Source organism: Nerophis ophidion, linkage group LG01 (genome assembly GCF_033978795.1).
Source record: "Nerophis ophidion isolate RoL-2023_Sa linkage group LG01, RoL_Noph_v1.0, whole genome shotgun sequence".
NCBI classification, from domain to species: Eukaryota; Metazoa; Chordata; class Actinopteri; order Syngnathiformes; family Syngnathidae; genus Nerophis; species Nerophis ophidion.
Genome location: NC_084611.1, coordinates 8074460 through 8097257, shown reverse-complemented (window position 1 = coordinate 8097257; position 22798 = coordinate 8074460). Strand labels below are relative to the sequence as shown.

Sequence of the window (22798 nt, the reverse complement as noted above, 5' to 3'; positions counted from 1 at the left end):
TTATTGAATAATACTTCAACAAAATGTGGATGTAAGTTCATAAACTGTGAAAAGAAATGCAACAATGCAATATTCAATGTTGCCAGCTAGATTTTTTTGTGGACGTGTTCCATAAATATTGATGTTAAAGGGGAACATTATCAGCAGACCTATGCAAGCGTCAATATATACCTTGATGATGCAGAAAAAAGACCATGTATTTTTTTAACCGATTTCCGAACTCTAAATGGGTGAATTTTGGCGAATTAAACGCCTTTCTGATTATCGGTCTTTTAGCGATGACGTCAGAACGTGACGTCGCCGAGGTAACACACCCGCCATTTTCATTTTCACATTACAAACACCGGGTCTCAGCTCTGTTATTTTCCGTTTTTTCGACTATTTTTTGGAACCTTGGAGACATCATGCCTCGTCGGTGTGTTGTCGGAGGGTGTAACAACACTAACAGGGAGGGATTCAAGTTGCACCACTGGCAAGAAATCTGCCGCCAGACCCCCATTGAATGTGCCAGAGTGTCTCCACATTTGACCGGCGATGCTAAGACAGACATGGCACAGAGATGTATGGATAACCTGCAGATGCATTTGCAACGATTAAGTCAACGAAATCACAAAGGTGAGTTTTGTTGATGTTGTTGACTTATGTGCTAATCAGACATATTTGGTCACGGCATGACTGCCAGCTAATCGATGCTAACATGCTACGCTAATCATTGCTAACATGCTATTTACGCTAGCTGTATGTACATTTAAAACTAGATACCCACATTTAATGCGAAACAAACACTTACCAATCGACGGATTTAAGTTGCTCCAGTGTCACAAGATGCGAAAGTCCTGATCGTTTGGTCCGCACATTTTACCGGCGATGCTAATAAGGCAGCCATGCTATGGGTCACTTCATTAGGTACACCCACGCTATGGCCGAATAGCTCAATAGCTTCAGTTTCTTCTTCAATTTTGTTTTCGCTATCTGCCTGCATACTCCGACCATCTGTTTCAATACACGCGTAATCTGTTGAATCGCTTAAGTCGCTGAAATCCGAGTCTGAATCCGAGCTAATGTCGCTATATCTTGCTGTGGTAACCGCCATGTTGTTTGTATTGGCAGCACTGTATGACGTCACAGGGACATGGATAGTCCCTGTGAAAATAAGGCACTTTAAAGCTTTATTTAGGGATGTTCCGGGACCGGTAAAATTTTGAAAAAAACTTCAAAAAATACAACAAGCCACTGGGAACTGATTTTTATTGTTTTTAACCCTTTTGAAATTGTGATAATGTTCCCCTTTAAAGATTTTTTTTTTTTGTGAAGAAATGTTTAGAAGTAAGTTGATGAATCCAGATGGATCTCTATTACAATCCCCAAAGAGGGCTCTTTAAGTTGATGGTTACTTCTATGTGTAGAAATCTTTATTTATAATTGAATCACTTGTTTATTTTTCCACAAGTTTTTTGTTATTTCTATATCTTTTATTTCCAAATAGTTCAAGAAAGACCGCTACACATGAGCAATATTTTGCACTGTTATACAATTTAATAAATCAGAAAATGATGACATAGTGCTGTGTTTTACTCCTTTATCTCTTTTTTCAACCAAAAATACTTTGCTCTGATTAGGGGGTACTTGAATGAATAAAATGTTCACAGGGGGTACATCACTGAAAAAAGGTTGAGAACCACTGGTCTAAACTGACAGTTGACAGGTAGACAACAAAGATGCCAGGCTGGTGGTTTTCAGCGTTTTCCTGCTCAAATGAGCGGACTGTTGAAAATAGGAAATCGGAGGATTACTTTGCACAAGTAATATTTAACATTAAGGTACTATTGGTTGTATTTTGTGAGAAGAGTGTGTGCATATTGTAAATAGTTCTCTGCAAACATATGGTGGAGTCATGCCTTCAGTGTGAATATTGTATATAGTTTGCTGCAAACCTATGACATTTTCTTTTTGTCTTCATTAATAGGCTTCAGCACCCCCTGCGATCCTGAAACGGACAAGCGGTAGGAAATGGATGGATGGATATTTTGTCAGAATGCACAAAAATGTGAAAATCACAAAGAAATCTTCTGGGGGAGGATTTCTTTGTTTGGTTTGCAAACTTTCAGGCCCACCTAAAACAAAAATCACCATCCACCACTGAATATGATGCATTTTCATTTTAAGCAAAGTATAAGTCAATACTTTCTTAGCAGTATGATTGTAACCAGGAATAAGTCTTCAAGTAACAATATTCAAATACTAACATTGTTGGGTAAGACAGAATTTGGTTTTATTCTGAATCCGATGAAACAGATTGGCTGATATAAAGACTTTCAGGTGTTTATATATGTTTATGTTTACGTATTTGGCAGACGCTTTTATCCAAAGCGACATACATTAAAAAAATACATATAAAACAATCACTGTAAACATGATCATTTAAGGGAAGAATGCAATTGAAAATATCAATACAAAGTGTCGAGACAGAATAAAGTCTCTGCTGCCGCAGCAACAGAGTTACAGTCTCTTGGTCCCTAAGATATAGAGATATCTAATGTTTTCATACATTGTTTATGTGGGGCAAAAAAGTATTTACTCCATAATTTCAAGTGCAAGTTCTCCCACTTCAAATGATGACAGAGGTCTGTCATGTTCATCATAGGTACACTTCAACTGGGAGAGACAGAATGTGAAAAAAAAATCCAGGAATTCACATTGTAGGAATTTTTAAGAATTTATTTGTAAATGATGGTGGAAAATAAGTATTTGGTCAACCATTCAAAGCTCTCACTGATGGAAGGAGGTTTTGGCTCAAAATCTCAGGATACATGGCCCCATTCATTCTTTCCTTAACACGGATCAATCGTCCTGTCCCCTTAGCAGAAAAACAGCCCCAAAGCATGATGTTTCCACCCCCATGCTTCACAGTAGGTTTGGTGTTCTTGGGATGCAACTCTGTATTCTTCTTCCTCCAAACACGCCGAGTTGAGTTTATACCAAAAAAGTTCTATTTTGGTTTCATCTGACTACATGACATTCTCCCAATCCTCTGCTGTATCATCCATGTGCTCTCTGGCAAACTTCAGACGGACCTGGACATGCACTGGCTTAAGCAGGGGACACGTCTGGCACTGCAGGATTTGATTCCCTGTCAGCGTAGTGTGTTACTGATGGTAACTTTTGTTACTTTAGTGCCAGCTCTCTGCAGGTCATTCACCAGGTCCTCCCGTGTGGTTCTGGGATTTTTGCTCACCGTTCTCATGATCATTTTGACCCCACGGGACGAGATCTTGCGTGGAGCCCCAGATGGAGGGAGATTATCAGTGGTCTTGTATGTCTTCCATTTTCTGATGATTGCTCCCACAGTTGATTTATTCACACCAAGCTGCTTGCCTATTGTAGATTCACTCTTCCCAGTCTGGTGCAGGTCTACAATTCTTTTCCTGGTGTCTTTCGACAGCTCTTTGGTCTTGGCCATAGTGGAGTTTGGAGTCTGAATGTTTTAGGCTGTGGACAAGTGTCTTTTATACAGATAACAAGTTCAAACAGGTGCCATTAATACAGGTAACGAGTGGAGGACAGAAGAGCTTCTTAAAGAAGAAGTTACAGGTCTGTGAGAGCCACAGATCTTCCTTGTTTGAAGTGACCAAATACTTATTTTCCACAATAATTTACAAATAAATTCTTTAAAATTCCTACAATGTGAATTCCTGGATTCTGTCCCTCACAGTTGAAGTGTACCTATGACGAAGATTACAGACCTCTGTCATCATTTTAAATGGGAGAACTTGCACAATCGTTGGCTGACTAAATACTTTTTTTGCCCCACTGTGTGTGTGTGTGTGTGTGTGTGTGTGTGTTTATATATATATATATATGTATGAGTGGGAAAAATTAAAAGACTACTTCATCTCTACAGAACTGTTTCATGAGGGGTTCCCTCAATTGTCAGGAGATTTTAAATGTATATATATATATATATATATATAGGGTACATGTATTATAGTATTTTAGTTAACAACGTTTACTAACTGAAATAACCATATTTAATTTAAACAAAAATCCTGGGATCACCTTCCAAATCTAAAATTGTCTTCCTAATCGGATTTATGACTTTAAAACTTAAAAATAAAGACAACTTGTCTTCTTTGTCTTACTTTGGCGAAAAATAGAACAAGCACATTCTAAAAATGTATCATTAGATATAATTTGGCAAAACACTTCAACTTAGCTGAATATTAATACAAATGGCTGCCGTTTTAAAAACAACACAAATAACAATATGAACTAATTTGTCTCAGGGTATTAACAACACCATTAACATTCAAGGACTTCTTGTTTCGCATCCTCACGTTGGTAGTTCACCATTAGAGACCTGTTTGGAAAAGCAAGCGAGTGTTTCCTCAAGCCGCCGCTGACACCCGCAAATGCCACAACACATTCATTTCTCCCCGTTCAAATATTACAACAAAGCAGCTATCAGAATGACCAAAATCAAGGTAACTTAAACTCAAACTTAACCGACGTGAACATAGTAGACTTTAGCATGAAATCAAATAGAACAAGCAAGTTTCTCGAACGAATGAAATGTTCAAACAAATTATACAAAGTGTTCATGAGGAGATGAGTAGGTAATACTAATTTGTATGACGACCTCCGAGATTTGTAAAAGAAGCAGTGAACTTTTTTTTAAAAGGTCCTGAGTTTGGATGGATGTGGCCACATATGAGCAACATACCACAAACCAAACAGCTGATCGGTTATTCTCCCGAGTGTGTTTTTATGTGTCTTACTGCGTGTGCGTTATGACAGAATCCTTTACCGCAGACTGAACAACTAAATGGTTTTTCTCCAGTGTGCGCTCTCATGTGTTGAGTCAATCGTACCTTTTGGGAAAAGTCTTTACCACAAACCGAACAATTATATGGTTTTTCCCCTGTGTGTGTTCTCATGTGCAGAGTCAAGCTGCTCTTATATGAAAAGTTTTTGCCGCAAACTGAACAATTAAATATTTTTTCTCCGGTGTGTGTTCTCATGTGTTGGGTCACATTGCCTTTTAGAAAAAAGCTTTTATCACAAACAGGACAATTAAACGTTTTTTCACCTGTGTGAGTTCTCATGTGTAGGGTCAAATTGCTATTATGATAAAAGCATCTACCACAAACTGAACAACTAAATGTTTTTTCTCCTGTGTGCGTCCTCATGTGCTTTGTCAAATTGCTCCTATAAAAAAAGCTTTTACTACAAACAGAACAATTGAATGTTATTTCACCCGTGTGTGTTCTCATGTGTAACGTCCAATTGCCTTTGCGAGAAAAGCTTTTACCGCAAACTGAACAATTAAATGGTTTTTCTCCCGTGTGCGTTCTTACGTGGTGAGTCCAACTGGCTTTTCGAGAAAAGCTTTTACCGCAAACCGTACAACTAAATGGTTTGTCTCCTGTGTGTGTTCTCATGTGTTGAGTCAAATTGCCATTTTGGGAAAAGCTTTTGCCACAAACGGAACAAATACATGGTTTTTCTCCAGTGTGCGTTCTCATGTGTTGAGTCAAATTGCCATTTTGGGAAAAGCTTTTGCCACAAACGGAACAAATACATGGTTTTTCTCCCGTGTGCGTTCTCATGTGTTGAGTCAAATTGTTTTTTTGACTAAAGTTTTTACCACATACAGAACACTCAAATGTTTTTTCTCCGGTGTGTGTTCTCATGTGTTGAGACAAACCTCGCTCTCGAGCAAAGATTTTAGAACAAACTGAGCAGCTCAAAGGCTTTGCACCGCTCTTGTTTTTAGAGCATTCAGAGTGTTTGGTGTAGGTGTGAGTCCTCACGTCACCTTCAGATTCTGTATCGCTGCTCATAGTTACTTCAACCTCGTCTTCAGTCTCACTATTTGAGAGTGGAGCTAAGAAGTTGTCTGCTTGTGGTTTCTCTTCATCATCTTCAGTCTTCACAGAGACAACAGTCAGTGGCAACTTGGTGAGATCAGCCTCCTGTGGTCCTAGAAGACACTCTCCCTCCTCTTCCTTTTCAAAGGTGGTTGGCTGTGGACTGTCCTTCTTCAAAGTGGAGCGCTCCCCGAATTGAAAGGGAAGTTCTTCTGGATGACCAATCAGCTGCTGGATGTCTGCAAGACACGAACAACACAATGTATTGAATTAGTGGGCAATTATTTAGTGTCTAAATGTTTGTTGCCCTGTGTCAGGTTCAAACACTGATGACATCTATTAAACGTGACAAGAAGCAAGGAATTAAACAGAGGGAGAATTAAATTTGGCTCAATTTGAGGAGAAAAGTCTAGGCTGTTCTCTTCTACAGTCTTCAGCACGCACTGGCAAAAGATTGTGCGCCACATCTTTTTCTATGGAATTTCCCTGTTTACATAACAGCTGTTTCTAAAGGAATGGGGGTATGTAAACAACCATTGTTTTCGGTCACATTAACACAAAATAAAATGATGCCTCTGGCTTGGACTGGTCCTGGTTCGAGCTTGGGCAAGTCTTGGATCACAACAGATAACCCCTCCCGTCTCCTCTCGTCTTACACAGTGGAACAAAGACAGCTTTTGTCTGGGAATGGAAAGTTTTTTGATAATTTACATACAATGTTTCTGAAACCCTGTTTGTGTCATTATGTGTTGGGTCAGATTGGGAAAACTTTGACCACAAACACACAAATAATGAACATTTTTCTTCTGTGTAAGTGTTCAGTCAAACGGCTGTTTTTAGTAAAGGTTTAAGTACAAACTGAGCAAACCTTATTTTTTTCACTTTTCTTCATTTTACAACAAACCTGGGCAAATATTTTGACTCAGGGGCCCACATTGTCTGGGGGCCGGTGTGTATAAAATAAATATACGCATGCAGCTTTTTTTTTCCAGGAACTCACAATAATGTCTGATAGAATGCTAAAAACGTTACGACGGACCACCTAACAAAAAGGAATGGGATTTCATTTTTTTTTTTTACTGAATGACACACCCAGAATGTACATGAAAATAAAGAATGTGCGATTTACAATTTTAACTATGACCGATAAAGCACTGAATATTGACAAGGTATGAACAACACTCCTGTTTTACATCTCAGATCAGCTTTAAAAAAACACAGCAAAATATACCGTATGTTCTGGACCAAAGGGCGCACCGGATTATAAGGCGTACTGCCGATGAGCTGGTCTAGTCAGGTCTATTTTCGAACAAAAGGCGCACCAGATTATAGGGCGCATTAAAGGGGTCATATTATTATAGATTTTTTCTAAATGTAAAACCCTTCCTTGTGGTCTACATAACATGTAATGGTGGTTCTTCGGTCAAAATACTGGTGTAGCGTGCAAGGACGGGAGTGGAAGAAGAGTCAAAAGACGGAGCTAACTGTTTTAATGACATTCAGACTTTACTTACGTATAAAATACTACACGGTCTAGCTCCATCCTATCTTGCCGATTGTATTGTACCATATGTCCCGGCAAGAAATCTGCCTTCAAAGGACTCCGGCTTGTTAGTGATTCCCAAAGCCCAAAAAAAGTCTGCGGGCTATAGAGCGTTTTCCGTTCGGGCTCCAGTACTCTGGAATGCCCTCCCGGTAACAGTTCGAGATGCCACCTCAGTAGAAGCATTTAAGTCTCACCTTAAAACTCATTTGTATACTCTAGCCTTTAAATAGACTCCCTTTTTAGACCAGTTGATCTGCCGTTTCTTTTCTTTTTCTCCTATGTCCCACTCTCCCTTGTGGAGGGGGTCCGGTCCGATCCGGTGGCCATGTACTGCTTGCCTGTGTATCGGCTGGGGACATCTCTGCGCTGCTGATCCGCCTCCGCTTGGGATGGTTTCCTGCTGGCTCCGCTGTGAACGGGACTCTCGCTGCTGTGTTGGATCCGCTTTGGACTGGACTCTCGCGACTGTGTTGGATCCATTATGGATTGAACTTTCACAGTATCATGTTAGACCCGCTCGACATCCATTGCTTTCCTCCTCTCTAAGGTTCTCATAGTCATCATTGTCACCGACGTCCCACTGGGTGTGAGTTTTCCTTGCCCTTATGTGGGCCTACCGAGGATGTCGTAGTGGTTTGTGCAGCCCTTTGAGACACTAGTGATTTAGGGCTATATAAGTAAACATTGATTGATTGATTGATTGACTTCAATCAATATGTGTCCTGTGAAAAACCGTCTAATAACTCTCCAATGACTAAAGTTCCTTGAGTGAATAATTTAAACTCACTACACCTGTATTTTTTAGCGCTTTCATGGCGAGTGTACTGACAGATATAAGTAAAAACTTTACACTACTTTATATTAGAAATGGCAACAGCGGAGGATGAATGTCCCATAACAAGAAGAAAGAGAAAAAGAAGCTTATCGCCTACAGACTACAAAGGCGGACGTGTGCAAATTTTCAGAACTTATGCAGATCCCAAATACAGATCAGCAGGTACCAAAAGGTAAGAAAAAAGGCTTTTGCATAATGTTGTGAAACAAAACGCCGGATAATGTGTCTTACCTTATACACACACCATAATAATACTCGTACGTTGAAGCACAGTACAATCCATTAAGCGGTGCAGCTTCATGGCTTACCAAAGGCGTACTAAAACATTTTGATTTTAAGCGCCGTGTGTAACAATCTATATTTTAAATGGAACATTGTGTGGCATTGTAATGCCGGATTCGGTCCTCCGTGGATGCGTCAGCAAGAACACAGCAAAAAGGTAAGAACTAAGGGATTTATTAAACAAAAGGAACTATGAACAAAAACACTGATACAAATAGAAAAGGCAAATAAAAGCGCTAGCATGGAAAGATAGGACAAACAAACCGAAGCACAAAGGCACACAAAAGGAAACACAAAACAACTAGCGTGAACGCTAGGAATAAAATAAAGCTTAGCATGAGAGCTAGCGAAAACGAGAGTGAGAGACAAGTCATGAACAGATGTATGTGAACAAACTAAGATCCGACAATCAGTGAACAGAAAACGCTGGTGGTTAGTAAAGACAGGTGTGCTGGAAAAAGAGAGTAGCAGCTGAAACTAATGAGTGACCATGGAAACGAACAAAACAGGAACTAAGTATGTCAAACCGCAGAGTGATATAAAAATGGAAGAAAAATAACAATATGGTGATGATCCGACCATCGGATCACAACAACATAAAACATATGAGTCATATGGCAGTCTGCACATATCTCTTATGTGTGACTGCCATCATATTGCAATTTACATGCAACTCTTATGTGTGACTGCCATTTACCGGTCACACTTCTCATTTCACCATCAATCAATGTTTATTTATATAGCCCCAAATCACAAATGTCTCAAAGGACTGCACAAATCATTACGACTACAACATCCTCGGAAGAACCCACAAAAGGGCAAGGAAAACTCACACCCAGTGGGCAGGGAGAATTCACATCCAGTGGGACGCCAGTGACAATGCTGACTATGAGAAACCTTGGAGAGGACCTCAGATGTGGGCAACCCCCCCCCTCTAGGGGACCGAAAGCAATGGATGTCGAGCGGGTCTAACATGATACTGTGAAAGTTCAATCCATAGTGGCTCCAACACAGCAGTGAGAGTCCCGTCCACAGGAAACCATCTCAAGCGGATCAGCAGCGTAGAGATGTCCCCAACCGATACAGGCGAGCGGTCCATCCTGGGTCCCGACGAGCGGTCCATCCTGGGTCTCGACTCTGGACAGTCAGTACTTCATCCATGGTCATCGGACCGGACCCCCTCCACAAGGGAGGGGGGGACATAGGAGAAAGAAAAGAAGCGGCAGATCAACTGGTCTAAAAAGGAGGTCTATTTAAAGGCTAGAGTATACAAATGAGTTTTAAGGTGAGACTTAAATGCTTCTACTGAGGTAGCATCTCGAACTGTTACCGGGAGGGCATTCCAGAGTACTGGAGCCCGAACGGAAAACGCTCTATAGCCCGCAGACTTTTTTTGAGCTCTAGGAATCACTAATAAGCCGGAGTCTTTTGAACGCAGATTTCTTGCCATGTACAGAATAAAATAGTATAGAGGGCGGCAAGCACAACCAGAATAATTCCGTACATTAGGCGCACCGGGTTATAAGGCTCGCTGTCGAGTTTTGAGAAAATAAAAGGATTTTAAGTGTGCGCCTTATAGTCCGAAAAATACGGTAAACGCAAAGGGTAAAAAAAACCCACCTACAATCTGATATATTTAATTACTTTTCTGCCGAACTTTGTTGTAAAAACCCTACGACACACTCGGCTTTGTGCCTCACCAGAGCTGCTGTGACGTAGAAAAACGTAATAACCCATCAAGATCCAGGGTCGGGAGGTGGCAGTAGTGGGGCAGTATAAGTACCTCGGAGTCCATTTGAACAGCAGACTGGACTGGAAGGACAACTGCAATGCTGTTTACAAGAAGGGCATGAGCAGACTATTTTTCCTGAGGAAGCTTAGGTCCTTTAATGTGTGCAACAAGCTGTTGGAGATCTTTTATCAGTCTGTTGTCGGCCAGTGCCCTGCACTTCGCAGTGGTTTGTTGGGGGAGCAGCACCAGCAAAAGGGATTCAAACCAGATTGATAAACTGATCGGGAAAGCCGGCCAAACTACTGGCTCGCAGTTGGAGGCCTTTGTGTCGATGAGGGACAGGAGGACACTGGACAAACTGCTGGCCATCGTGGACAATCCTGCCCACCCAGTCCACCAGACAATTGAGGGACTGCGGAGTTCATACTCCAACAGGCTCATTCAGCTTCTTTCCCGCACTGTGCGATTCAAGAACTCCTTCATTCCGCACTCCATGCAGCTGTATCATCACTCCCCATACAGCGATAGATAATATCCGTTCATTACCTGACACCTTCTATGTCAGCTACTTCTCTTTGTTTTTAATGTTTATATTCTATTTTATGCTGGCAGATATTAAAGGGGAACATTATCAGCAGACCTATGTAAGCGTCAATATATACCTTGATGTTGCAGAAAAAAAGACCATGTATTTTTTTAACCGATTTCCGAACTCTAAATGGGTGAATTTTGGCAAATTAAACGCCTTTCTGTTTATCGCTCTTTTAGCGATGACGTCACCGAGGTAACACACCCACCATTTTCATTTTCTCATTACAAACACAGGGTCTCAGCTCTGTTATTTTCCGTTTTTTCGACTATTTTTTGGAACCTTGGAGACATCATGCCTCGTCGGTGTGTTGTCGGAGGGTGTAACAACACTAACAGGGAGGGATTCAAGTTGCACCACTGGCCCGAAGATGCGAAAGTATCTGCCGCCAGACCCCCATTGAATGTACCAGAGTGTCTTCACATTTGACCGGCGATGCTAAGACAGACATGGCACAGAGATGTATGGATAACCTGCAGATGCATTTGCAACGATTAAGTCTACAAAATCACAAAGGTGAGTTTTGTTGATGTTGTTGACTTATGTGCTAATCAGACATATTCGGTAACAGCATGACTGCCAGCTAATCGATGCTAACATGCTACACTAATCGTTGCTAATATGCTATTTACGCTAGCTGTATGTACATTTGAAACTAGATACCCACATTTAATGCGAAACAAACACTTACCAATCGACGGATTTAAGTTGCTCCAGTGTCACAAGATGCAAAAGTCCCGATCGTTTGGTCCGCACATTTTACCGGCGATGCTAATAAGGCAGGCATGCTATGGGCCACTTCATTAGGTACACCCACGCTATGGCCAAATAGCGTCAATAGCTATTCGCTCAATAGCTTCAGTTTCTTCTTCAATATTTTCATACTCCAACCATCTGTTTCAATGCATGCGTAATCTGTTGAATCGCTTAAACCGCTGAAATCCGAGTCTGAATCCGAGAGAATGTCGCTATATCTTGCTGTGGTATTCCCATTGTTTGTTTACATTGGCAGCACTGTGTGACGTCACAGGGAAATGGACAAATAGCAAAAATCAAGAACTTTAAAGCTTTTTTTTAGGGATATTCCGGGAGGTGTAATATTTTGAAAAAAACTTTGAAAAATAAAACAAGCCACTGGGAACTGATTTTTATTGTTTTTAACCCTTTTGAAATTGTGATAATGTTCCCCTTTAAGTATACATCATATACGCAGATATGTTATATTTTATATTGCTATATCTAGTCTATTTATACCTGGATTGTAGTTTCCATCCTTACACACTCCATCATTGTAACTGAGCTACTGTGTTGAACAATTTCCCTTGTGGATCATTAAAGGGGAACATTATCACAATTTCAAAAGGGGTAAAAACAATAAAAATCAGTTCCCAGTGGCTTGTTGTATTTTTTGAAGTTTTTTTCAAAATGTTACCGGTCTCTGAATATCCCTAAAAAAAGCTTTAAAGTGCTTGATTTTCGCTATTTGCGATGCCACTATCCATTTCCCTGTGACGTCACACAGTGCTGCCAATGTAAACAAACAATGGGAATACCACAGCAAGATATAGTGACATTAGCTCGGATTCAAACTCGGATTTCAGCGACTTAAGCGATTCAACAGATTACGCATGTATTGAAACAGATGGTTGGAGTATGAAAGTATTGAAGAAGAAACTGAAGCTATTGAGCGAATAGCTATTGACGCTATTCATAGCCATAGCATGGCCGAATAGCTGCGTTAGCATCGCCGGTAAAATGTGCGGACCAAACGATCAGGACTTTCGCATCTTGTGACACTGGAGCAACTTAAATCCGTCGATTGGTAAGTGTTTGTTTCGCATTAAATGTGGGTGGAAGGAAACGTAATATAGTTGCAAATGCATCTACAGGTTATCCATACATCTCTGTGCCATGTCTGCTTTAGCACCGCCGGTAAATAGCATGTTAGCATCGACTAGCGTAGCATGTTAGCACTGATTAGCTGGCAGTCAACATCAACAAAACTCACCTTTGTGATTTCTGTGACTTTATCGTTACAAATGCATCTGCAGGTTATCCATACATCTCTGTGCCATGTCTGCCTTAGCACCGCCGGTAAATAGCATTGATTAACTGGCAGTCACGCCGCGACCAAATATGTCTGGTTAGCACATAAGTCATAATCAACAAAACTCACCTTTGTGATTTTGTTGACTTTATCGTTGCAAATGCATCTGCAGGTTATCCATACATCTCTGTACCATGCCTGCCTTAGCACCGCCGGTAAATAGCATGTTAGCATTGATTAGCGTAGCATGTTAGCATCGATTAGCTGGCAGTCAACATCAACAAAACTCACCTTTGTGATTTCGTTGACTATCGTTGCAAATGCATCTGCAGGTTATCCATACATCTCTGTGCCATGTCTGCCTTAGCATCGCCGGTCAAATGTGGAGACACTCTGGCACATTCAATGGGGGTCTGGCGGCAGACACTTTGGCATCTTCGGGCCAGTGGTGCAACTTGAATCCCTCCCTGTTAGTGTTGTTACACCCTCCGACAACACACCGACGAGGCATGATGTCTCCAAGGTTCCAAAAAATAGTCGAAAAAACAGAAAATAACAGAGGTGAGACCCGGTGTTTGTAATGTGTTGAAAATGAAAATGGCGGCTGTATTACCTCGGTGACGTCACATTCTGACGTCATCGCCTCCAGAGCGATAAACAGAAAGGCGTTTAAATCGCCAAAATTCACCCATTTAGAGTTCGGAAATCGGTTAAAAAAATATATGGTCTTTTTTCTGCACCATCAAGGTATATATTGACGCTTACATAGGTCTGCTGATAATGTTCCCCTTTAAAGTTTAAAGTCTGAGTCTAACTTGTATATCACTCAAACTCACAGATTCCAACCTTTGAAATACTTTCTATTGTTCAAGACTTAGGGTAGTTTGAAAACAGCACTGCACATCATAATGGCAGCTTCAGTTTCTATTTTAAAGTTCTAAACAAAATTACTTTGAAACGTCCGACGGGCCGGATTGAAGATCTTAACACCCCAGGTTTGTTTTAGAGCTTTCAGATTGTTTGGTCTCAGTGTATGTCCTTATACTTACCTTTAAAGTTTATATCGCTGCTCAAAGGTTCTTCAACCTCAATATCTGAGAGTGGAGCTAAGAGGTTGTCTACTTGTGGTTTCTCTTCATCATCTTCAATCTTCACAGAGACAACAGTCAGTGGCAACTTGGTGAGATCAGCCTCCTGCACTCCTAGAAGAGATTCTCCCTCCTGAGTGATCCAGAGTTCCTCCTCTTCTTTTTTAATGCGAGGTGGCTGTGGAGTCTCCTGCTTCAAAGTGGAGTTCCCCCCTGACTGAGGAAGACGTTTTTCTGGATGACCAATCAGCTGCTGGACATCTGCAGGACACAAACAACGCAAACACACTTTAGCTCAGACATGATCCATGAGATGTTTCTTCTTGAACTCTCTACACACTTTCTTCTATGTGCTGTATGTGTGTGTAGTGTGATAGCTGGGATTAGACCATGGTGAGCCAGGTTAGTTTTACCTGACCAATGTGTTGTTGCAACAGGATGGATCAATGTTTACATGGTTTGTCTTCAAATAGCGATTTTCTCCTCTGCTGACAACAAAGTTTATTGCTATTTTGATGGTGGACTCCTCTTTGACTACTAATCCATCCATCCATACATCTTCTCCCGCTTATCCGAGGTCAGGTCGCGGGGGCAGCAGCCTAAGCAGAGAAGCCCAGATTTCTCTCTCCCCAGCCACTTAGTCGAGCTCCTCCCGGGGGATCCCAAAGCGTTCCCAGGCCAGCCGGGAGACATAGTCTTCCCCCTGTGTCCTGGGTCTTCCCCGTGGCCTCCTAGCGGTCGGACGTGCCCGAAACGCCTCCCTGGGCAGATGCCCAGACCACCTCATCTGGCTCCTCTCCATGTGGAGGAGCAGCGGCTTTACTTTGAGTTCCTCCCAGATAACAGAGCTTCTTACCCTACGTCTAAGTGAGAGCCCCGCCATCCGGTGGAGGAAACTCAATTTGGCCGCTTGTACCCGTGATCTTGTACTTTCGGTCATAACCCAAAGCTCACGACCATAGGTGAGGATGGGAACGTAGATCGACCGGTAAATTGAGAGCTTTGCCTTCCGGCTCAGCTCCTTCTTCACCACAAGGGATCGATACCGCGCCCGCATTACTGAAGATGCCGCCCATTCTTCCTTCACTCGTGAACAAGACTCTGAGGTACTTGAACTCCTCCACTTGGGGCAAGATCTCCTCCCCAACCCGGAGATGGCACTCCACCCTTTTTCGGGCAAGAACCATGGATTCGGACTTGGGAGGTGCTGATTCCCATCCCAGTCGCTTCACACTCCATTGAGAGCTGAAGTTCTTGGCCATATGAAGCCATCAGGACCACATCATCTGCAAAAAGCAGAGACCTAATCCCGCAGCCACCAAACCGGATCCCCTCAACGCCTTGACTGCGCCTAGAAATTCTGTCCATAAAAGTTACGAACAGAATCGGTGACAAAGGGCAGCCTTGGCGGAGTCCAACCCTCACTGAAAATGGGTCCGACTTACTGCCAGCAATGCGGACCAAGCTCTGACACTGATCATACAGGAAATGGACCGCCACAATAAGACAGTCCGATACCCCATACTCTCTGAGCACTCCCCACAGGACTTCCCGAGGGACACGGTCGAATGCCTTCTCCAAGTCCACAAAGCACATGTAGACTGGTTGGGCAAACTCCCATGCACCCTCAAGGACTATGAAGATGAAGTCGATTTAGTGGTTCTAATTTAGCCATCAATTTTTAAATTTAGCTTGAGATAGTTTAAGGCAGTTGACTACGTCATTCGAAATATTTCTGTAACTATGCGGATCATTTGTCGGTGACAACAATAATAACTACCGTAAATTCCGGACTATTAGCCACTACTTTGAACCTGAACCAGCTCCAGTTAGACATATTATATGATTAAACAAATATGCAAATGTGTTGACTGTTGTGATATCGCCTTGTCTCTGCTCTGTCTGCGTCACTGTAACCGATGTTTGGCCTTGGCAGTCAGCCGGCCGATTCAGGAAACGAACACTGATACCATACTGGCTTGCAATCTTTTGGATTGCCAGCTTTGAACAGACAAAGAAAAATACCACTTGAGCACAATTGATAATAACTATAGCAACTGTCCTTAAGCGTGAGAGTTTTGTGAAAATATTTACACAATTATTCTAACACGCTTGAGGTCAAAAGAAATCTGATTTGGGTGCGGTGTAAACGAGGCCTATGGAAATTAGGAAGGAGCGGGAACAGATACTTAAAGGGGAACATTATCAGCAGACCTATGTAAGCGTCAATATATACCTTGATGTTGCAGAAAAAAGACCATATATTTTTTTAACCGATTTCCGAACTCTAAATGGGTGATTTTGGCAAGTTAAACGCCTTTCTGTTTATCGCTCTTTTAGCGATGACGTCAGAATGTGACGTCACCGAGGTAACACACCCGCCATTTTCATTTTCACATTACAAACACCGGGTCTCAGCTCTGTTATTTTCCATTTTTTCGACTATTTTTTGGAACCTTGGAGACATCATGCCTCGTGGGTGTGTTGTCGGAGGGTGTAACAACACTAACAGGGAGGGATTCAAGTTGCACCACTGGCAAGAAATCTGCCGCCAGACCCCCATTGAATTTGCCAGTGTCTGCAGGCGATGCTAAGATAGACATGGCACAGAGATGTATGGATAACCTGCAGATGCATTTGCAACCATTAAGTCAACGAAATCACAAAGGTGAGTTTTGTTGATGTTGTTGACTTATGTGCTAATCAGACATATTTGGTTGCAGCATGACTTCCAGCTAATCGATGCTAACATGCTACGCTAATCGATCCTAACATGCTATTTACGCTAGCTGTATGTACATTTGAAACTAGATACCCACATTTAATGCGAAACAAACACTTACCAATCGACTGATTTAAGTTGCTCCAGTGTCACAAGATGCGAAAGTCCTGATCGTTTGGTCCGCACATTTTACCGGCGATGCTAATAAGGCAGCCATGCTATGGGCCACTTCATTAGGTACACCCATGCTATGGCCGAATAGCGTCAATAGCTATTCGCTCAATAGCTTCAATTTCTTCTTCAATTTCGTTTTCGCTATCTGCCTCCATACTCCGACCATCTGTTTCAATACATGCGTACTCTGTTGAATCGGCTAATGTCGCTATATCTTGCTGTGGTAACCGCCATGTTGTTTGTATTGGCAGCCCTGTATGACGTCACAGGGAAATGGACGGGTGGATATAGCGATGGTGAAAGTCAGGCACTTTGGAGCAGTTTTTCGGGATATTCCGGGAGGTGTAAAATTTTGAAAAAAACTTAGAAAAATAAAACAAGCCACTGGGAACTGATTTTTATTGTTTTTAACCCTTTTGAAATTGTGATATTGTTCCCCTTTAACATTGCAACACATGCCAATACGGCCTTTTTAGTTGACTAAATTGCAATTTTAAATTTCCCGCGAGGTATCCTGTTGAAAACGTCGCGGAATGATGACACGTATGATGACGTCTCGGGTTGTAGCGGACATTTTTTTTCCAGCCCGATTCAAGCTATAAGTAGTCTGCTTCAATCTAATAATTACACAGTATTCTGGACATCTGTGTTGCTGAATCTTTGCAATTTGTTCATTTAATAATGGAGAACTTAAAGTAGAAAGACGGAGGTGGGAAGCGATGCACTGCAGCTGCCTTTAGCATCACAAACACACGGTGTTTCCTTGTTTAAAATTCCCGAAGGTGAAGCTTTACTATGGATCCGAGCGGTCAAGCGAACATGGATCCCGACCACATGTCAACCGGCAGGTTTTGGGGAGAAAATTGTGGTAATAAGTCGGCTCTTAGCGGAGACATAGCGGAGATTGCGTCTTGCTGCAGCTGCTTGGCTTCATTCCCTCAGAGACACTGGCGGTCACTACACCCTTGGCGACACCCCTCCGACTTTCAGGTACTATATAATCTCCCTAAAAGACTAGTAACACAATAGGCAGATAAGGGATTTTCCAGATTTATCCTAGTAAATGTGTCTAATAACATCTGAAATCGCTCTCACTGCCCTCGCCTTTTTTTTTTGTAGTCCTTCACTCTCAATGTCCTCATCCATGAATCTTTCATCCTCGCTCAAATTAATGGGGAAATTGTCGCTTTCTCGGTCCGAATCGTTGTCTGCTACTTCCGGTACAGGCAAGGCTTTTTTTATTAGCGACCAAAAGTTGAGAACTTTATGGTCGATGTTCTCTACTAAGTCCTTTCAGCCAAAATATGGCAATATCGCGAAATGATCAAGTATGACACATAGAATGGACCTGCTATCCCCGTTTAAATAAGAAAATCTCATTTCAGTAGGCCTTTAAAGGCTAATGTAGTGGCGTTCTGTACAAAAAGTACACTTTAATTTGGTGTTGTTTTGATATGCCATATTAGTGACATCATGCACAAAAGTGCACTTCATTTGTTTTTAACTATTGTAGTGGCGTTCTGTACAAAAAGTACACTTTAATTTGGTGTTGTTTTGATATGTCATCTTAGTGACATCATGCACAAAAGTGCACTTCATTTGTTTTAAACTAATGTAGTGGCGTTCTGTACAAAAAGTGCACTTTAATTTAGTGTTGTTTTGATATGTCATCTTAGTGACATCATGCACAAAAGTGCACTAGTAGCTTGTTTTAAAATGTCTCTGACAATCTTGCACTTTCTGTTTTGGAAATGACATGAATGTTTGTGCCACTGCTTAATAACTGTTTAATAAATACACTTTTGGGTATATTGACTTAGTTGTGGTTTCCCTCTCTGCATGAAAGTTTAAAAGTGGCATATATTAATGCAGTATGAAGAAGAATGTTTGAATGTAGACACATAGAATCATCATACTGCTGTGATTATATGCATCAAGTGTTCTTTCAAGGCTAAGGCAAAATATGGAGATATATATGGTGTATCGTGACATGGCCTAAAAATTAATGGGGAAATTGTCGCTTTCTCGGTCCGAATCGTTGTCTGCTACTTCCGGTACAGGCAAGGCTTTTTTTATTAGCGACCAAAAGTTGAGAACTTTATGGTCGATGTTCTCTACTAAGTCCTTTCAGCCAAAATATGGCAATATCGCGAAATGATCAAGTATGACACATAGAATGGACCTGCTATCCCCGTTTAAATAAGAAAATCTCATTTCAGTAGGCCTTTAAAGGCTAATGTAGTGGTGTTCTGTACAAAAAGTACACTTTAATTTGGTGTTGTTTTGATATGTCATCTTAGTGACATCATGCACAAAAGTGCACTTCATTTGTTTTTAACTATTGCAGTGGCGTTCTGTACAAAAAGTACACTTTAATTTGGTGTTGTTTTGATATGCCATCTTAGTGACATCATGCACAAAAGTGCACTTTATTTGTTTTTAACTATTGCAGTGGCTTTCTGTACAAAAAGTACACTTTAATTTGGTGTTGTTTTGATATGTCATCTTAGTGACATCATGCACAAAAGTGCACTTTATTTGTTTTTAACTATTGCAGTGGCGTTCTGTACAAAAAGTACACTTTAATTTGGTGTTGTTTTGATATGTCATCTTAGTGACATCATGCACAAAAGTGCACTTCATTTGTTTTAAACTAATGTAGTGGCGTTCTGTACAAAAAGTGCACTTTAATTTAGTGTTGTTTTGATATGTCATCTTAGTGACATCATGCACAAAAGTGCACTAGTAGCTTGTTTTAAAATGTCTCTGACAATCTTGCACTTTCTGTTTTGGAAATGACATGAATGTTTGTGCCACTGCTTAATAACTGTTTAATAAATACACTTTTGGGTATATTGACTTAGTTGTGGTTTCCCTCTCTGCATGAAAGTTTAAAAGTGGCATATATTAATGCAGTATGAAGAAGAATGTTTGAATGTAGACACATAGAATCATCATACTGCTGTGATTATATGCATCAAGTGTTCTTTCAAGGCTAAGGCAAAATATGGAGATATATATGGTGTATCGTGACATGGCCTAAAAATTAATGGGGAAATTGTCGCTTTCTCGGTCCGAATCGTTGTCTGCTACTTCCGGTACAGGCAAGGCTTTTTTTATTAGCGACCAAAAGTTGAGAACTTTATGGTCGATGTTCTCTACTAAGTCCTTTCAGCCAAAATATGGCAATATCGCGAAATGATCAAGTATGACACATAGAATGGACCTGCTATCCCCGTTTAAATAAGAAAATCTCATTTCAGTAGGCCTTTAAAGGCTAATGTAGTGGTGTTCTGTACAAAAAGTACACTTTAATTTGGTGTTGTTTTGATATGTCATCTTAGTGACATCATGCACAAAAGTGCACTTCATTTGTTTTTAACTATTGCAGTGGCGTTCTGTACAAAAAGTACACTTTAATTTGGTGTTGTTTTGATATGCCATCTTAGTGACATCATGCACAAAAGTGCACTTTATTTGTTTTTAACTATTGCAGTGGCTTTCTGTACAAAAAGTACACTTTAATTTGGTGTTGTTTTGATATGTCATCTTAGTGACATCATGCACAAAAGTGCACTTTATTTGTTTTTAACTATTGCAGTGGCGTTCTGTACAAAAAGTACACTTTAATTTGGTGTTGTTTTGATATGCCATATTAGTGACATCATGCACAAAAGTGCACTTCATTTGTTTTTAACTATTGTAGTGGTGTTCTGTACTAAAAGTACACTTTAATTTAGTGTCGTTTTGATATGTCATCTTAGTGACATCATGCACAAAAGTGCACTTCATTTGTTTTTAACTATTGCAGTGGCGTTCTGTACAAAAAGTACACTTTAATTTGGTGTTGTTTTGATATGTCATCTTAGTGACATCATGCACAAAAGTGCACTTCATTTGTTTTTAACTATTGCAGTGGTGTTCTGTACAAAAAGTACACTTTAATTTGGTGTTGTTTTGATATGCCATCTTAGTGACATCATGCACAAAAGTGCACTTCATTTGTTTTTAACTATTACAGTGGCGTTCTGTACAAAAAGTACACTTTAATTTGGTGTTGTTTTGATATGCCATATTAGTGACATCATGCACAAAAGTGCACTTCATTTGTTTTTAACTATTGTAGTGGTGTTCTGTACAAAAAGTACACTTTAATTTGGTGTTATTTGATATGTCATCTTAGTGACATCATGCACAAAAGTTCACTCATAGGTTGTTTAAAAATGTCTCTGACAATCTTGCACTTTCTGTTTTGGAAATGACATGAATGTTTGTGCCACTGCTTAATAAATGTTTAATAAATACACTTTTGGTCAATTGACATAGTTGTGGTTTCCCTCTCTGCATGAAAGTTTAAAAGTAGCATATATTAATGCAGTATGAAGAAGATTGTTTGAATGTAGACACATAGAATCATCATACTGCTGTGATTATAAGCATCAAGTGTTCATTCAAGGCTAAGTGGAGATATATTTGGTGTATCGTGACATGGCCTAAAAATATCGACATATTTCAAAAAGGCCATATCGCCCAGCCCTATGTCAAAGTGCTTTGAGTACCTTGAAGCTAGAAAAGCGCTATACACTGTCAGGCTTGTCCCTGACAGTTTTGGTGTATGTCTTAGTTTTTCCTCTGCGTTTGTCTTTAGTTCCTGTCAGCACTCTTATTTTGGTTCTGTTTCCTGTTGGTCTCCCCGAGTGCTGTGTAACCCCTCACCTGTGGCTGATTGGCACCTGGCCACACCTGGAATCAATCAGCCAGGCACTATTTAAGACCTGTTTTCTCCTCCAGTCAGGGCTGGATTATTGTCGTGTCAATGTCCTTTTCTATTTGTCATTCCGACTGGTCGTGTGAATGCAGCGTATATTTGGTAGGTGTTTTGTAGCTTACTGTTTTTTGTTCCCTGCTTCCGATTAGTTCGTTCATAGCCCTTAGTTTTTTATATCCGCCCATGTGCCTGCTTTTTGTTTGTACCCTTTTGGTTTTGTTTTTGTCTCTGTATCTCCTTGCCTCCTTCTCTGCATCTTGGGGTTCGTCACCAAATAACCGTGACAATAACCAAATCACCATTTATCAGCCATTATGTGAACTCCACTGCCTTCTTCAAGCTAACAATCATGGCGGCTCTTTCTTTGCATTCTTCAACAAAGTCGGCTAAATAATCATAAATGCACTTTTCAGCACTGCAATTAGGTAGCGACTTGTGAAGTGAAGTGAATTATATTTATATAGCGCTTTTTCTCTAATGAATCAAAGCACTTTACATGGTGAAACCCAATATCTAAATTACATTTATACCAGTGTGGGTGGCACTGGGAGCAGGTGGGTAAAGTGTCTTGCCCAAGGACACAGCGGCAGTGACTAGGATGGCAGAAGCGGGGATCGAACCTGGAACCCTCAAGTTGCTGGCACGGCCGCTCTAAAAACCGAGCTATGCCGCCCTATACTTGTCCAGGGTGTAATCCGCCTTCCGCCCGATTGTAGCCACCCCAAAGGGAATAAGCGGTAGGAAATGGATGGATGGATGGACTCTTTTCAGGACTTAGCTTAGAAATTACGACACTTTAATTCACTCACCCTCGTCTTCGGTTTTCGTCTTTTTCTCCGTTGCTGATTCTCTTTCACTTTCTCTTTGACATGACGTCGCCATCTTAGCATAGCAGTAGTCGTCCATCTTCTATCACGTCCTCAATCTTCACTTCAGGTAACACTCCATCGCCGTTTCGTGGACTTTGGAGAAGATTAATATTTGTGGGGCCTGTCGCTGCATTCGTTGTGAATCGATGTTGTTGTAAGATCGTAAATATTCAAAGCCACTCTGAAGGCCTCCCTCCTTCTCTTGCCGCCTCGCCACTGCGCCATCAGTGTGCGCATGCGCCAGAATGCCGCCACTTCCGTTCCCAACTTGACAGCACT

The 22798-nt window shown here is 41.1% G+C and overlaps 1 protein-coding gene across 2 annotated transcripts; it reads right to left on the bottom strand.

The window, feature by feature from the left end:
• Window positions 1-1231: 1231 nt before the first annotated feature.
• LOC133569606 (gastrula zinc finger protein XlCGF57.1-like) lies at window positions 1232-22749 on the bottom strand. Of its 2 annotated transcripts, XM_061874579.1 has the most exons (4): window positions 22460-22749; window positions 13948-14247; window positions 5816-6106; window positions 1232-1987 (listed from the first exon to the last, which is right to left on the bottom strand). In XM_061874579.1, exons 1-4 carry the CDS (start codon window positions 22554-22556, stop codon window positions 1935-1937), a joined length of 741 nt encoding a protein of 246 aa, XP_061730563.1. In that variant the 5' UTR covers window positions 22557-22749; the 3' UTR covers window positions 1232-1934. The 2 variants fall into 2 exon arrangements, with proteins under 2 accessions (XP_061730563.1, XP_061778420.1); XM_061922436.1 differs by having other exon boundaries at window positions 1232-6106.
• Window positions 22750-22798: the final 49 nt, after the last annotated feature.

Excerpts from the sequence above, each read along its gene's own strand:
- LOC133569606 (XM_061922436.1), bottom strand. The coding sequence starts at position 22,556 with ATGGACGACTACTGCTATGCTAAGATGGCGACGTCATGTCAAAGAGAA. Across the intron at positions 14,248-22,459 it reads GACGAAAACCGAAGACGAGG|ATGTCCAGCAGCTGATTGGT; the intron begins GTGAGTGAATTA and ends TGTGTCCTGCAG. Across the intron at positions 6,107-13,947 it reads CAGCGATATAAACTTTAAAG|ACATCCAGCAGCTGATTGGT; the intron begins GTAAGTATAAGG and ends CGTGTCTTGCAG.